The sequence below is a fragment of the Triticum aestivum genome, chromosome 1D (genome assembly GCF_018294505.1).
Source record: "Triticum aestivum cultivar Chinese Spring chromosome 1D, IWGSC CS RefSeq v2.1, whole genome shotgun sequence".
Taxonomy (NCBI): Eukaryota; Viridiplantae; Streptophyta; class Magnoliopsida; order Poales; family Poaceae; genus Triticum; species Triticum aestivum.
The window spans coordinates 34,858-52,164 of NC_057796.1; the positions used below are offsets into that span (position 1 = coordinate 34,858).

General features: G+C 46.0%; 2 protein-coding genes across 4 annotated transcripts; one reads left to right on the forward strand and one right to left on the reverse strand.

The window, feature by feature from the left end:
• Positions 1-804: 804 nt before the first annotated feature.
• On the reverse strand, positions 805-4,308 carry LOC123179750 (E3 ubiquitin-protein ligase SIS3). The gene is made up of 8 exons (XM_044591623.1): positions 3,967-4,308; positions 3,797-3,835; positions 3,530-3,670; positions 2,688-2,826; positions 2,505-2,597; positions 1,952-2,017; positions 1,578-1,694; positions 805-1,466 (listed from the first exon to the last, which is right to left on the reverse strand). Exons 1-8 carry the CDS (start codon positions 3,993-3,995, stop codon positions 954-956), a joined length of 1,137 nt encoding a protein of 378 aa, XP_044447558.1. The 5' UTR covers positions 3,996-4,308; the 3' UTR covers positions 805-953.
• Positions 4,309-6,973: 2,665 nt separating this feature from the next.
• LOC123179751 (uncharacterized) lies at positions 6,974-14,700 on the forward strand. 3 transcript variants are annotated; one of them, XM_044591627.1, is made up of 21 exons: positions 6,974-7,347; positions 7,437-7,499; positions 8,185-8,528; positions 8,641-8,725; positions 8,808-8,885; positions 9,025-9,084; positions 9,163-9,267; positions 9,741-9,851; positions 10,311-10,352; positions 10,514-10,624; positions 10,697-10,884; positions 11,900-12,147; positions 12,233-12,354; positions 12,471-12,513; positions 12,612-12,703; positions 12,969-13,017; positions 13,225-13,295; positions 13,379-13,498; positions 13,941-14,040; positions 14,119-14,164; positions 14,335-14,700. In XM_044591627.1, the coding sequence occupies exons 1-20, from the start codon at positions 7,216-7,218 to the stop codon at positions 14,139-14,141; spliced, it is 2,187 nt and encodes a 728-aa protein (XP_044447562.1). In that variant the 5' UTR covers positions 6,974-7,215; the 3' UTR covers positions 14,142-14,164; positions 14,335-14,700. The 3 variants fall into 3 exon arrangements, with proteins under 3 accessions (XP_044447562.1, XP_044447560.1, XP_044447561.1); XM_044591626.1 differs by having other exon boundaries at positions 6,975-7,347; positions 13,941-14,029; XM_044591625.1 differs by having other exon boundaries at positions 13,941-14,164.
• Positions 14,701-17,307: the final 2,607 nt, after the last annotated feature.

The window sequence follows — 17,307 nt, forward strand, 5'->3', positions numbered from 1 at the left end:
GGTCACCAGAGCCGCTTCAATGCGAAAGCGACAATCGAGGAGCCTACTCCGGCCACCGCGCCCTCATTGAAGTGGCGCTGGTTCGCCTGGCCAGCTATTTAAGCAGGTCGGCCTAGCCAGCAAACCTCATCTCCACTCCGCGCGCCGCCACCTCTCCTCTCCCATCCTCTACATGCCACAGAGATGGACAAGTCAGGGTTGCCCTACGGCTCCGGTGGTTCTTAGCATTGGCAGGTGAATCCCCGGGGTCATCAGATCATGACACCCCCGCCGACAGTCTTCGGGCCCGTTAGCACCTTCCACTTCGTCGGCGCCCACAATTAAGGAAGGGGTGGTGGTCTCCGAAGCAGGTTGGATGGCCGCCCCCCATCCAAGGAGATGGATAGGGGGCGGCGTTGGAGTTGCCCCTATTTTCTCCTTTTTATTCATGACACACCTCTAAAATGAATAAAACTCCTTGAAACACATATTTCCCATCCATCAAAAACAAATCAACAAGCAGCAGCAGCAGCCACCGCCTATCCTACGCTTACTTCAGCAGGGAAAATTTCTAGTGTTACCGAGGCTCAAGTGCTACCGTGATACTGGCTTCTAGGCCGTCGGATTCTCATATCGGACGGCTCCCATTTGTAAAAAGGCCTCCCGGGAGTCCAAAAATTGTACGTAGGTCCAATAGATCCCATATGTCGTCCGATCTGAGAATAGATCAGACGACACATCACTTGAGCCTCGGTAGCACAAGATACTCTCCCTACTTCCAACACACAACCTAGTACAAAGAGAATGCAGGAGCCTACACATACATACATATAACCTCTCCATTTACTTACTATAGCAACAAATCTTTCAACGAGTCTACCTGTCTTTGTAACAACCATACATACATACATACATACATATGTAATCTACACGCCAAAACCACACACATGTTTTCCACCCCCTCTCTTTCTCTCTCAGCGATCCCGCAGCTCATGCCCATCATCAACCACCACCACCACGCCGCCCGCCACCTCAGCCCCATCAGCCGCCACCGCTCGCCCGCCCTCAGCGTCATCACCGCCGTCGTGATGCCCCACCACGGGCCGGAGCAGCAGGCCCTGCAGCCGCACCAGGTAGCTCTGCCCCGGCGCTGGCTGCGGCCCCACGTACCGGCTGGCCGTCGCTGCCACCTCGCTGCTGCCCGAGGGGCGGTCCTGCTGCAGCATCTCGCTGCTGGAGCGGATGCCGTTGAGCGCGCTCAGGTCCAGGTTGGGGAACACGGAGCAGCGGCAGCGCGGGCACTTGACGTTCAGCCGCAGCCACTGGTCGATGCACTCCACGTGGAAGTTGTGCGCGCACGGGAGGCCACGCACCTCGTTGCCCACCTTGAACTCCTCCAGGCAGATCGGGCACTCGCTGCAGTCCGTCGGCACCGCCTTCAGCATGAACTTGGGGAGCTCCTGGATCAGAGCCTCCACAGCTTCTCTCTGAATGAAGCACCACAACAAAAATAGCACATTTAGCACAGTGGAAGCATTCTTTCTTCTTCTCATCCATCTGGTGAATTACCCTTCCTCTCAGTAAGCTAAGCAACTCACCTGGGCTGCTGTGAGATAAAGGCCAGGATGGTATGCCGTGTCCTGGCCCATTCCTCTCAGTTCCAAGCCGACCGCCTCAAATGCCCAGTCAGGCACACGGATCATGTCAACCAAAACCTGCACAGATAGATTAACATCACATTCAGGCACATATCCTACCACCAGAAACAAACATAGCTCTCTACTGGAGATTTAATTTGACATGGCATAATTGGGCGGCTCAAACAAAATACATAATCCTGGCTGATTGGGACATACTGAATTGAACAGAAGAGTGCGGAGAAAGGTGATACTTTCAACCGGCTAATGTTGAGATATCACTTCCTAGTCGCAAATGGACAAATGTCAGCACTGCAAACAGACAGAAATATTACCCCATATTCAGAGACTGGAATTCCCTGTTGAGCCCTCAGTTGGAGTGCATGCCTTCGGTTTAGCCACTGCCACAAAAATAAAAACATGGAAAATGTGAAATTCCTCTGATAATCATAGCAGAAAGTTTAGCCCAGCTCAATCATGGACACTGGTGTCTACACGTCAGTTTGTCTTGTGCAAATACAAAGAACACTAGACAGATTCATCATGTTTTTAGTAACTGGATATGATACTAACTGATGCAAATCAAATGTGAACACTCCAATGTCGAATTGGCAACTCGCTACACGCATGAAACACAAGTTTAATACCTTCAATTCTAATGGCAACAGACATGAATGTGGCTGCGGCCAAGTAAGAGACGAGCAGGCTAAAGTAACTAAAATATTCTGTGAAGAGCATATGCTATTTCAGTAGATTTTGATTGACATGAACCTTCCTAAAGCAAAATATTGACATCCTTTGTAAAATAATCATGTATAAGCAGCACTTCAATAATATTTTGACCGCGTGCAAGCTTTGATTTTGTATGGACAAATTATGCAGCAGTACCTTTCCAACAGCCACGCATGCAATACAGGCGAGCCCACAGTAGCTGAAAAGCAGCCATATCAGGAAGCCCCATTTTTGTCCTTCCTCCGGCAACTGTACACGGAGTGAATGTGCAGTGAGTAGCAATTCTCCATGTATTGTACGGTGATGGTAATATTTGCATCCACAGTTAAAAGAACTTACACAGCTCCTTGCACTGTTAAACCACAATGTTCCTATCACAGTCCAAACCCACAGGAAGGGGTACAGAAGAAGAACAAGGACTGACAGAACAACTATCCTCCCGCAGAAACGAGTATATCTCTGTTGCCATCCAAGATCCCTGCAATTTGTTACAGAAAAACGTCATTGATGTAAGTTAATCAACACGCCGACATAAGACCCCAGTACCATCTGCTGTTGTAGAAAATTGTTTGTCTTAAAGACTGCCAATGCGTCAAAAGAAACGACTATGTCCTGTTTTGCTGCATATTGTTATTGTTGTCATAGAATTCTACCGCACAGCCTAACTCTAATTACAGAACCATAAACTCCCACAGCCCACAGCTAACTCTTATTTACTTCAGAAATATATGAAGACACAGTTGTGTTTGAATCAAAAATTAAGGTATCCCCGAAACCAGATTATGCAAAACACTGGTGTTGCGCTATGGTGTTTGAAAATAATGTGTAAAACGCTCAGAAAAAATGATGCCGCCATAAATTGTTACTGCGTCCCTTACTCTAGTTGTTAGTACATGAATCTTAGCCTAAGTACCTAGCTCACGTCACATGGTATGAACTCACAAATCCACAAGAATGCCTATGTGTAATTATGTCCTGTTTTAATTCATATACATTGTTACTACTATCACAGAATTCTACCGCACAGTGTAACTGTAATTATGAAACCATAACACTCTCACAGCAAACTCTGATTATCTTCAAAAATGTTTAAAGCCCAACTCTAAGTATGGGCATGTGAAAGAGAATGGTGGTGGTACATGAAGGAAAAGGGGAAGAATGATGTGGTGGTAGTGACTTACAGCCCCATCCCTGCGGCGAGTCCGTTGTCGAGGAACATGAGGAGGCGGAAGACGAAGACGGTGGTGTAGTCGACGACGATCCATATGTGGAGCGGGTGGGCGCAGAGGCGGTACCTCCTCCAGTTGATGGACACGATGATTCTGTATTTATATGAGACCAAAGCAAGCAAGCAAACACTTAGGCAGGCAGGCATACATACATAGATACAGACATATATACAGATTGCTGAAGAAGCAAATGGAATGGAATCAATCACAGAGACGTACACGCTGGTGGCGAGCATGGAGAGGAAGAAGCCGTCGTACCTGCAGCAAGTAGATTCATATACATACATTTTCATCAGTCAGTAATAAGAAAAAAAGAAAGAAACGGTGGGGATCGAAAGGGAGTGGGTAGAGGAACCCAGCGAGGGAGGGAGGGGGGAGGGGCGGCGCACCACTTGAAATCGACGCCCCGCATCGCCATTCCGTTTGGTCAGATCTGAGGCTGGCGGTGGTCGGAGCGCCCGCATCCGTCGCCTCCGCTCCGCTCCGCGTCGAGGGTTTGGGGCTCCGGCGGTGGGTGGGGTGGGGTGGATGGATGCGGGGGACAAACGGGAGCGGCCAAACGGAACGGAACGGAACGGAACGGAATCGATGGTTGTGGAGACAGTGACGGACAGTAACCGCACGGCGGAGAGAGAGGAGGAAGATGAAGTCACCACGCTCGGGCTCGGCTACTCCTACCTACCCTTTGGCCCGGCAGCCACGCCTCCTCTCCCCTCTGCCACGTGGGGCAGTCCGGCATGGGGCCCGGCCGTCTGTGGCATCTGGATAGGTCAAGTGTCCGTGCGAGCTCCCGTGATTGATGATGTTACGGTACGCTACGCTAGGCAACAGTCACTGGTGGGGTGGGGCTCCTATGGACGATCCTCGGTGCCGTTGGAGTATATGTAGTTCAGGTTGACGATCCTCTCCTGCTCCCGCATAAGCATTGGAGTATATGTGATGACAGCTGGTCAATCGCCAAGACGAACAACTCTCATGCATGAATCACACCCCGACAGTCGAGACCCACCTGGTCGAAGCGCCTCCTTATCCTCCCATGCATGAATCGCACGCAAAGAAGTGCCTCCTTATCCTCCCCGACAGTCGGGACCCACCTGGTCGAAGCGTACGTAGCGTTGTCATTCTGGTCACGAACGTGTATGTACATACTGGTCGATCGGTCTATCTGCAGGCTACAGCGATGAACCGTGGCTGAGTAAGGAAGGGCACGTGTCGTAGTAGAGGCGCGGACATAGCATGTACGCGTACGTACAACCAGGGTGCAAGAAAGTAAATACAGCCACATGCATACATACGGGCGGGGTCTCAAACGCCTACTCGCGCATACGTACGGCCAGGGCTCGTGTACATGGAGACGCAGCGACGACGTCCTGTTCAACGGCAGCCAACCGGCTGTGTCAGAACGGAGAAACTGCGTCGTGTTCATCGGGAGGCAACAGGCTTGGACGGAATAGCCGAAACGAGGCCTGGCGTACCGCAGAACGAAGGAAACGACCTTGTGTTCGACCGCCTACGGTCGGAACGGGATCCTGTTCACTAGGAGGGGTCTGGCGTACCGCCAAACGGAGGAAACGGACTTGTGTTCGAGTACCTACAGTCGAAACAGGGTCCTGTTGATCGGGAGGGGTGTGGTGTACCGCAAAACGGAGGAAACGGACTTCTCTTCGACCTCCTACGGTCGAAACGGGGTCGTGTTCATCAGGAGGGGTGTGGCGTACCACAAAACGGGACTCACGGGCTACTGTTCATCCACCGTCTACTGCCTCGCTCCGGCCTCCACGGGCTACTGTTCATCCACCGTCGACCTCCTCCAGCCTCCACCTGTGATTGTTCATCCACGGCGTCTTCCTCCTGCCTCAACCAGCTACGGTTCATCCACGGGCTCCTTTCCATCCAGCCTCCACCGCTCCTCCACCGGCAACCAGCCCTCTCCACGGGGTCATGTTCAACCACCCCTCCACGGGCTACTGTTCATCCAGCCCTCCATGGGATCCTGTTCATCCAACCCTCCGTGGGGTCCTGTTAATCCATCCCCAACCGGCTCGATCGATCGGGGTCCTGTTCATCCAGCGGCAACGGCCTCTACTACCACGGGGTCCTGTTCATCCAACCCCCACCGGGAACTGTTCATCCAACCCCCCAACAATGCTCACTGTTCATCAAGAGGCAGCAAGTTCGATCGGCTTCAGTTAGCAGCAGTAGCGAAGGAGTCGCTCAATCGGGTTCAGTTAACAGCCAGATCGATCGATCGTTCGGGTTTAGTAACGCGTAGCCTGCAGTGCAATCGCTCGGGTTCAGTAGGCGAACGCCTCGTTCGGGTTCAGTTAGAGCCCAATGCCTCGCACCCACGCGCGTACATGTATGAGAGAAACGCGCATCGCTCAGCCCCGACCACCCACCGTAACCGGGAACTCCCCGATATTTTCCTCGCCCTCGCTTCTACCACGGTTTTTTCCGTCATGGACGGCCCAAAGAATGTCATGCAGCTGCGTCATGGACGGCCCAGGATGACAAGCCCATTTTCTATCATGATTTTTTGTCATAGAAGTAGGAGCTCACCACATATATGATGATACCGGGTTTTATCACAATTATCGTCATAGAAGTGTCATAAGCATGACAGAAAAAATTTTGTTCGGCCCAAAATGTCATGGATGTGTCTTTTTTTTGTAGTGCAAGCCCTAACAAATTGACTCGATTACATGGCAAATCTCGTCCAACTCCATCACCGTCCAGCAAGCCTATGAAGGAATTACTCACTCCTGGTGATGAGCATCGGGAATTGTTCATGGAGAAGGGTTGATGATGACGACGACGATGAATTCCACCCTCCGGTGCCCCGGACGGACTCCAGATCAGCCGTCCCGATGAAGAACAGGAGGTGACAACGGCTCTGTATCGTAAAACGAATGATTCATTCTCTCTGATTTTTTTTCTCCATGAGACGGTACTTATGGAGTTGGAGTTAGGGTTGTTGGAGGCACGCCCCCTGAGCTTGTGGCTTCTGGGTGCCCCCTCCAGTAGTTCTCTTCGCCAATATTTTTATATATTCTGGAAATAATCTCCATAAATTTCCATCCCAATCTGAGAATTTTTATTTCTGCAAAAAATAACAACATGGTAATGATATATCCACACCCCTGCATGTTCTCACCGCTCGGTCTGCGTCGGTTTTTCCCGTGCAGCCACCACCGGAGATGGGTGCAGGTAACCAAATACGGCCTGTGTCGGTCTTGCACAGGAGAATTTTAATTGCATAACAATAACAAGGAAGATGATTGTAATAGTAAGTTATGTAGTAAATGATTTGAAAACAAGCTCTTTGTTGGACCCCTGTTGTCACATCATCAAATTAATAACGGGAAGAAGAAGAGAAAAGTATGCGCTGCTGCGCGTGAGGCCGAGGCAGAGGCATCGCATCGCAGTATCATTCTCCTCTCTCACTCGCATCACCACCACCACCTGTGGAGTGGAGTGGAGAGAGCGAGAGAGCGAATCCATCCCCTCTCCTCTCCTCTCGTCTCCACCTGACCTGACCTGACCTGCGCAGCCAGGCAGCAGCGGCCAGTGGAGGACCGCCCGCCCGCCTAGGGTTTCTTTCGCCTCCCACGCCGCGCCCCCATCTCGACCGCATCGCCATGGCCGACGCGGACGAGCTGTCCCGGAGGCTGGCCGCCGCGGACCAGGACTCCGACGACGCCGCCGGCACCAGCAACCTCTTCCAGGTGATGCGCGCCGTCGAGGACGCCGAGGCCACCATCCGACACCAGGTCAGGACTCTTTACGAATCATGGATGGATGAATCCTGTTCCTGCGCGGCGATGCTAATGACAACACCAACCAACTCAACTGAACGCAGCTGGAGGAGAACAGCCGGCTCAAGGAGGAGCTGATGCGCAAGACCCGGGAGCTGGACAGAATCGTAAGCCCCTCCATCGCTCACCCATTGTCTCTGTCTTGCCCACGCCACCGCCACCTGCCCTTGTTAATTCCACTGCCAGATCTACCGAAAATTGCTCTCACCACTGCACTGCACATTTCTTTTCTCTGTATGTAACTATGTATATATATGTATGTATGTATAATAATGTCTTTCAGTTCTTTGATACATCGCCTCACTCTGTATTGCCACCATGTCAGTCAGTTAACACTGCCCATATCATGGTTTTCCTCCTTTTGTGCGCATCGTAATCAGGAGATAAAAGATGTTGTCCATATCAGGCAACTGTCTGTGCCTACCTGCCTATTACTACTACATTTTCTTCCCACCATCTTCACATGGAAATACTCCTAGCACTAGTAGTAATGTTACTTCCATCTGCTGCCAGGGCTACAGAAATAGTAGTAATGTTTTATAATGTCTTGCACCTGTTTGATACATCCATCGCTTGCAAGCCTCACTCACTGCTGCCACCCTGTCAGTCATTTAACGCTGCTCATCCTCATATCATGCTTTTCCTCCCTTTTTTTGCAAACCCAATCCAAACTAGAATAGACATTATTAAGTTACCACATCCGTGCTGAGAAACCGAGTCGACATGTTACTATATCTTCTTCTCATCTTCAGATATAGAAATACTAGTAATGTTACTTTTATCTGCTACCAGAGGTCAGAGGCCACAAACCAAACCTCTTCAGGTGGTCTTCTGGATCAGGACCGGGCTGTCGAGCCCTACAGAGACTCGGTGGGGAATAAGACGGCAGAGGACCAAAGATTGCTCGGCACCTCTTCTTCGCCGCCGAGCTCTCAGGGCACTCTGCCTGGTCACCAGAATGGGGCTGCCGAACGTGGGGAGCAGACGTTGCACGATGCCGTGATGAAACAACAGTATCTGGACAGCGACCAGCCCGGTCGAGTGTCCAGAAAGCCATCGGGGGAGCACATCGCTGCCGAGGCTGGCGTGCGGTCTCACTTCTCTACCCCGTCGTCTCGGTCCCTCTCACCCACTAGGTACCTCCATCGCATGTTAACCAGTGCGGCTTAGTTTATTTTTTCTTCCCATCACTCTATGCATCTCTTGCCTCAAGGATTGTGTGATACAGAAAAGAGCATTTCATTCCAGGAACCGCAAGGAAGGAGAGTATGATTCTAGGCTCACTTTAGCTGGGCAAGGCATGGAGATGAGCTCAAACGTCATCTGGAAGCAGGTATGTATTGTTCACTTGCTCTGTACTGGCGTGGCGCGCATATGGGATCTCATGTTCCTGATAAAGATATTTACCCGCACAGGATCTTCTTGTTAAGGTTAAAGAACATGAAGAAGAGATTGCACATTTAAGAAGACATCTTGCTGACTACTCAGTGAAGGTATCATGCATGCTGCATAAAAAATATTATATTACCTTTTTTTTTACCCCCTTCCACGTCCTCTGGTTTCGCTTTTCGGCATGCATCCGCAAAATCTAACTGGACCGTCTTTGGTCTGGCGTCTTGTGTTTCTTGGTAGGAAGCCAAAATACTTAATGAGAAACATGTTCTGGAAAAGCGCATTGCATATATGCGAATGGTAAGTATCTTCCATCTTATCAGGTTAGAATACCATCTTGGAATACACCAGCCTAATTCTATAACACATTGTTTTCAGGCATTTGATCAGCAGCAACAAGATTTGGTTGATGCTGCATCAAAAGCTTTATCCTATAGGCAAGACATCATCGAAGAGAACATCCGTCTGACATACGCATTGCAGGTAACTTTCTTCACTGTTATACTTTCTGTTAAAATTTGGAGAGGCAGTTAATATTTTCAATACTGAACTGATGTGCTTGATTCAGCCTTACTGTACCTAGAACCATTTGGAGGCATTTGTTTCTAATATAGCTAGTTTTCTTGTGTAAAATGAAGCATTTATAAAACTGAACTTCATCTCTGCTCCACAAAGCTCCAAACAAGTGTAGGTGACTTTTATGACCTTTGTGTATACACAAAGTAATACTGGAACCTATGTGGCCAGGACTTAGTCTAGTAAATTATTATAAAACTGGTCAGTTATACCGGAACCGCCCAGAGAATAGGATAACTGAAGTCTCTTACTCTATTAGCCATTTCTATTAGAAGCTTATTTTATATGGTGTTACGACTTATGAGTCCCCTTATCTTCTTGAATTGTTCTTTGTATAGTTTGGTGATGTAATGCTGACATGTACCTTTTGTAATCCACAGGCAGCACATCAAGAGAGATCAACTTTCGTATCTTCTTTGTTGCCTATTCTGTCAGAATATAATCTGCAGCCTTCTGTTCATGATGCTCAATCAATTGTTGGCAATCTCAAGGTATGTACCCCTTTTCAGTTTCCACACGCGTGCTTACATTGTACTTCTTTTGGACTTGATTAAACTCCAAGTTTCACCAAATAAGCTTGTACAGCGTGGAGCCGTGGATCAGGAAGTTTTTTATGAAATTTTAGGTGTACTAGGAGAGAGCTAACTGTCTTCTCAATAGGAATTCTATTTGAGGTGATGTGGACTATACAGATTATCTAACAGACAATAAACACCTTTGTGTGCATGTGTCCACGAGAGTAAATGTAGAATGGTCAGGCAGGGGAGGAATTTAATTCGCTGGCCTTATATATCATTCTACACGAGATTTTTTTTCCCTGGCCCATTAAACTGGTCCAGTATAAGCTAACTTCACTTCACATTTTCTTTTGTTTATTGTCATTATAGTATTGTTTCTGTATTTTTTTTTGTATTACATAACTTTCTATTGATACTGATTTGTTTTTGTAGGTTTTGTTTATGCATTTGCAAGAGAAACTCATTATTTCTGAGGTAAGTCACAATGAGCTTTGGTTGGAGTTTGCTCTTGTGAACAGTAGCTAATATGGACCTATGTCCTGGCCAGTAGTGGGCGTATTATGCTTCAGAGCATAGTGACTATTTTCCCTCACAGAACTTTGAAGTTGCCTTGTGTGCAAACTTGGATGGTGCAGGAGAAACTGAAGGAATCACAGTACCAGATTACTCCTTGGCGTGCCGAATCTTCAAATAATACAAGTGGTCCTGCGCAGTCACCTCCTCCTGGAAATGCATTGGTGGCTTCTGTACGACTCCACACTGCTTTGTCCTTTACTCTTTGGATGCATGGATATTCTTCTAACTTCCCACGTTTCCAGAACCAACCCAGCCTTGACATTGTGCCCCAGCAAGCATATTCTCATGTACAATCTCCAATTTCTTCTCCCGTCCGAGCTAGACGGGATTGGGATTTACTGGCAAATGACAACCGACAGGTCGTCCCAGCTGAGGCTGCTGCGACAAATACAGAGCATGGCAATGCTGGAAGGGCCTCTCCTCCAAACAGGTTATTACTGTTCTATTAAGAGCTCAGCATGACAACTTCTTTAGTTTCTTGTAACCTTTTTTGTCTGTATCGTCTGTAATTCATGCTCTCTCTTTTGCTTATCTATCATATATCTTTTATGATTACCTTTTGTTAGTTTGTATTTTTCAACACCTTGTCTGTATCGTCTGTAATTCATGCTCTCTTTTTTGCTTATCTATCATATATCTTTTATGATTACCTTTTGTTAGTTTGTATTTTTCAACACCTTGCCTGTATCGTCTGTAATTCATGCTCTCTTTTTTGCTTATCTATCATATATCTTTTATGATTACCTTTTGTTAGTTTGTATTTTTCAACACCTTGTCTGTATCGTCTGTAATTCATGCTCTCTTTTATCATATATCTTTTATGATTACCTTTTGTTAGTTTGTATTTTTCAACACCTTGTCTGTATCGTCTGTAATTCATGCTCTCTTTTTTGCTTATCTATCATATATCTTTTATGATTACCTTTTGTTAGTTTGTATTTTTCAACACCTTGCCTGTATCGTCTGTAATTCATGCTCTCTTTTTTGCTTATCTATCATATATCTTTTATGATTACCTTTTGTTAGTTTGTATTTTTCAACACTTCACCCCCCCCCCCCCCCCCCCCCGCCCCGAGAATCAGCGTTGTTGGTAAACATGATCCCTGTGTGAAACCACACATTTTTAAGCTCCAAACTGCAGATATTAAGCCTAGTATCTAGGAATCATGTATACCTGAAATTAAATATGTTTCTTTCTTAAGCCCACCCATTTGCAAATAATGGAGAACTTAATGTCCTTGAAAGTTGAAACACCTGTTTGAGCATGGCCCCACAATGCACCAAGTTAAAGCGTGTCATTCTTTTCAATTTCCGGTGGCTTGTTATACAGTTTAACTTGTCTATGTGAACTTTTAGCAAAATGATTTTGTTAGTAAAACAACTTCAGTTGTACAGATATAGAAAGTTGGTTGTCTTACTGGGTCTGTCTTCTCTTGTTTATGCAGCAACCAAATTACCAAGGATGCTTCAACGCAAGGAACTGAGCGTGATTCTCGTGCTGTACGATTTAACCTTGAATCCGAGGATCAAAACCCATCATTCACGGACCTTGTTAGGAGTGATGTATCAGAAAATCTCGAGGGAGCCGAAACCCAAGCTTCACCTAGCTCGGCATCTGGCCCCGATGATGGAAACTTGCCTTACCCTTATCTTCCTACTGTCCTCGAGGAGCCCAGTACTTCTTTCTCTGAAGGTGCTGGATAATTTTGATTTATGCAATTTCATTCTCCTTATTTCTTCAGTTCTGATGGTAAACATTAATTTTCATGAATATGCAGTTGCAGAGGATGACCCACTGCCAGCCATAGATGGGCTAAGAATCACAGGTGAAGCTTTTCCTGGAAAAGAACTTCAAGCAAGTGGGTATTCCATCAACGGGACCACAAGTTGTAATTTTGAGGTGCGGTTTATGGTTGTGGTTCAACATGCTGTGATATTCTACCAAATTCCTGTCTTTTTGAGCTTGTTGTTAGTTCACTACAATTTAAATGTTTGCAAAAAATCTTGTGCATGCAGTGGGTACGCCATTTAGAAGATGGATCGGTAAATTACATAGAAGGTATTATGTTTTCACCTGCTGCAAAGAAGCTTTTGTTGTATTTTATTTTGGTGTACTATGCACAAAAGGGATACAAATATTACCGTTGCCTGGTGTAGGTGCAAAGCAGCCCACGTATTTAGTTACTGCTGATGATGTGGACTCTTTACTAGCCATAGAGGTCCAGCCTCTAGATGACCGGAAAAGAAAGGTAAATCCTCTCATCTGATCATTCATAGGTGGAATTTTGTGTTCTTTTGCACATTTGAAACAATAGCTTGGTCTGATTTTGTTCACAGAGAAGATTCTATAGGTTGAAAAGCGTATACTATATATATCCATTAATAAATTAGTAAGGCGCCCAGACATAGTTCTTTGTTTGGAAATTATGACAGTGTTGACCATCCTAGCTTTCAGTAGGACACTATTATAACTATATATATCTGAAGCATTTCTTCTTATTTTTTGTTTTGTAGGGGGAGATCGTGAAGGTTTACGCTAATGAGCAGAGAAAAATTACTTGTGGTGAGTTTGCTGAGAAAATATTTGTATCTTTGGTAGATAGCGTAAACTTTTGCATGCCTGTCGTGATCTAATTGGTGAATTATCTGAGCTTAGTGCCCCCCTGAGAATTCCTAAAATAATGATAGTTCTGTGTTGGTTGTTCTTAAGCACAAAAACAGAAAATATTACAAGAACCATATTGCTGAGGACGAATCGTTATATGTGCAGATCCTGAAATGAAGGAGCTCATCAAGAAAATTCTTTCTGCTGGACATGTGTCCTATGAAGTTCTACTACCTGTATGCCCCCTTTCTTGCTCAAATCATTCTTGCTGCACCTAATTCTTCATGTCATATGACCAATTGAAATTTTAATTCTGCAGGTTAGATTTATAGATATGTGGGAACCTGCGGTATTGGCAATAAAGAGGGAAGGCTACAGCATCAAGTGTAATGGACAGCGTGGCGTTGTTATCACAGAGAAATTCCAGCAAGCTACGGCGGTATGGCTCTAGAAAATCATTTCCCTTGAAATTACTCTGTTCTAGCTTCTGAGTATACTCTGCCCACTGACAAGAAAGCATGATGTTTTTTTCTGTGATAAAATCTTTTAAGATATCAGTACCAGAATCTTTATAAATAACCAAGTATTTTTGCATTGCCTTAGTGGAATTGGAATTATCATACTTTTCACAGAAAGTACTTTGGTAGTGGTGTGATTTTATACATTTAGTAGGTTTCCCGAAATTTAATGAAAGAGACCGGTCAAATTTGGCAGTGGTGTGATTTTATACATTTAGTAGGTTTCCTGAAATTTAATGAAAGAGACTGGTCAAATTTGGCAGTGGTGTGATTTTATACATCTCTAATGATAATAATTAATTTTCGACTGCGCTGCCTTTTCAGTATGCAGATTTGATAACTAATCTTGTACTACATTTACAGATCAATATCCCGTATGGACACCCTACAGAGTTTTCGATCCAGTCTGCCGATGGTGCCGAATACAACCTCAAGCCTGGAGAAAACTCCCCGTGTGTTTTGAGTTTGAAACCAAGTCACCGCTATCTTATATCTTACATTTGTGTTGATGTTCAACTGATGAGAGAGATACACCCTGCAGGTCACGGGATAGCATCGTGCTGATACTACGGCTCTTCAGAATGAAGGTGCGGGCATTTTTGTTTTGTCTCTTGGACGCGCTTTGGTTTGTGTTTGATACACGAGTCGGGGCGCACTTGAAGTTAAAGCTGGCATGTGCTTGTGTGTGTGTGTGTGTGTGTGTGTGGCATGTGATGGAACTGAAATGAAGATGTTGACGCGTTCTGTTCGTGTGCAGGCCATCGAGAAGAGTAAAGGAAGAAAGAAGGGCATCTTCTTCAAGTAGGGTAGGGGGGAGTCGAGTAGATGGCTCGTGTTGCTTTATTTCCTCCATTGTAGCTATTCATTCATTTGGATGCGGTGTTGCTTTATTTCCTCCATTGTAGCTATTCATTCATTTGGATGCGGTCGTAGCGCGATTATTATTATTCTTGGTTGTAGAAAGAAAGAGAATGAAGGAGGATTAGGTATGTAGTAGCACTAGTAGGTGGCTAACTAGCTATATAGTATCTGGGTTCTCATTCCTGTGAATGATGTATTATATTTATGTTGTTGCAGTTTATATGTATTGTATCTATCTATCTATCTATCTATCTATCTATCATCTGCCAGTTTGCCTTTCTGTGTAAAGGAAGGAACAAATATAGGTATGGATGAATTTTGTCTTTTCTTTGGCAGATCTTTAACGGATGGCTACCGAATTTTGTTAGCAACCTATAAACTGTGTACGGCCAGCAGTTGCCAGCAGTTTCCCGTTATATATACTGCCGCCGCTCATCCCACCCGTATCCTCGTCTGCGCATTCTCTCTCGCTCGCCTTCTCAATTTCTCTCCCTCTATCTTTGCATCATCGCCAATGGCGCCGTCGGTGAGCCAACACGCCGAGGAGAAGGTGCCGCTCCGCAACGACGACCTGGCCCCAAGCAGTGACGAGGAGGACCCCTACGCGCCACCGGACTTGGTCGCGTCTGATCCCCCCACCGAGGAGTGGTTTTGGAGTCAATTCGACCTCGCTCTGTGGAAGACGTTGCCGCCAGCTGAAAAAGCCAGGCGTGTGGCGATCATGAAGACGGACGAGAAGAAGCGCGAGGAGGAAGAGGCGGCTAAGGCCGCCCGGAAGGTGGAGGAGTTGGAGCTCTGGCGGGAGGCGCGTTGGCACGCGCAGGAGGTCGATGAAGACGGCCGCTTCAACGCCAAGAGGGCCAGAGGCGCTTTGCGCCTCCTCGTTACATGGAGGTGGGCGGATCGCATCGAGAAGGCCACCGATGAAGAGCTCACCTACGCGTCGTCTACAATGGCCAGGGCGGAGGCCTACGCCCGCCGGGAAGCTGCCGACGCGCATGTTGCGGAGTGCGAGGCGGAGGAGGAGGCTATCTCCCTCCGCGCTGGGAAGCCGGTGCGCACTAGGGAGCCCGTGGCCAGACGCAAGGAAAGGGCCCTCAAGAGGGACTATTGATTTTCAGTTAATTTATTACTTGTCTTTAAATTTAATATATTTATAGTACAACAATTATCATCACACACATATGTGTGATGATATATATTATGTAATGAACCGGATTGTGGAGCATTATTGATGAATTTCTATCTTTTTTAGTAAAACTACCTATTCTGAGAATATATTTTTACGCTGATGTCAATCACGCGCGTTTTCGAAGAGTTAACTATTTGTGATTTGGGCTAAAAAACACATGAGGTGGCGTGATCTGTACAGACGTTCTCTGCAAAATACTCCATCCGTCCCATAATATAAGAGCGTGTTTCAAGCTAAAACAATTTGAAAAACGTTCTTATATTGTGGGACGGAGGGAGTAGTTGTTTGTGAAACTTCAAACATCACACACAATTGCTTTCTAATAATTGTGTGATTGTATTGCATGCGGAGTAACTGCTGAAGTTCTATGTGACGTGTTGTTATCATCACACACAATTCCATAACTCGACTCCAACCAGGTTTAGCCCACGACCTCTCAAAACTGACTGTGTGCAATGGTTTAAGTCATTGCATGCGTTTTATTTTGAAGAACTGTATGCACGCTAACGCACACATAGTAACAATGGGTGTCTCTCAGCCGAGAACAATCTAAAGATTTGGCCTTGGAACATGCTCTCACAGGAGGATAATTGAAGAAGGGGGCAACATGAGCGTCGAAGAAGTTGGCAACATGAGCAGTGTCATTTTACATAGAGTTGACACTTTGAAGCTGGAAATGATGGAGATTAATCACAAGATGGCAAAGATCTCTAGTTATCAAGACGTGATGGATCCTAATGATCTTTGTATTGGTGTTGTTTCTTCTTGTGGGTCTTGTCTCTCATAAGTGGTGTTAGTTATCAGCAGTACCTTATAAGTGTCACATGTTAATGACAATTAGTTGATCTTGTGGAAAGAACTGTTGTATCTCATCAACACTTCCGGCTGTTAGTTGATGTTGTGGCCACTGTTCTCAATTCTTTTTCCACGTGTAAATGACGGCCTGCCACTGTTAGTTTGTGCATATAATTAGGGGCAAACCTAATTGATAATTGGCTCCTCTTCTTTAAACGGAAGTCCACTTTTGCTATAACCATCTTCACCATAATGTGCACAAGTAATTGTCACAAACATGAACTTCCTTTTGTTCTTCTGATGTCTTTCCTTTTTGTCATGCTTTTTGGGTGGGGGTTTAACTACTGGACCATTCATCTTTTCCTACTCTCTCTCATCTTTGCATGGCATGATGGTATCAGCACAATGTACATCAAACACATCAATTCCACATCCATAAGTATTGGATCTTTTACTTTCCGTTCCATATACCAAAAATACCAAAAATATTACTTTACCGTTTATCATCTCTACCAGATCTCACTTTGCAAATAACTGTGAAGGGACTGACAACCCCTTATCGCGTTGGGTGCAAGTTGGTGTTTGTTTGTGCAAGTATTCGGTGGCTTGAGCGTTGTCTCCTACTGGATTGATATCTTGGTTCTCAAAAGCTAAGGGAAATACTTACTCTACTTTGCTGCATCACCCTTTCCTCTTCAAGGAAAAAACCAACGCAAGCTCAAGAAGTAGCAGAGACCAAAGGGGCCGGCAGAAGCAAACAAAAGAGGGTTGGGTTTGGATTCATATCACATCTTGTGTCCCGGTTTCCTCCTTTGTGCCGGACAGAACCAAACGAACCAACTAAGAGACAAACCTCTCCTCCTCCTTCGTCTTCCTCATCCT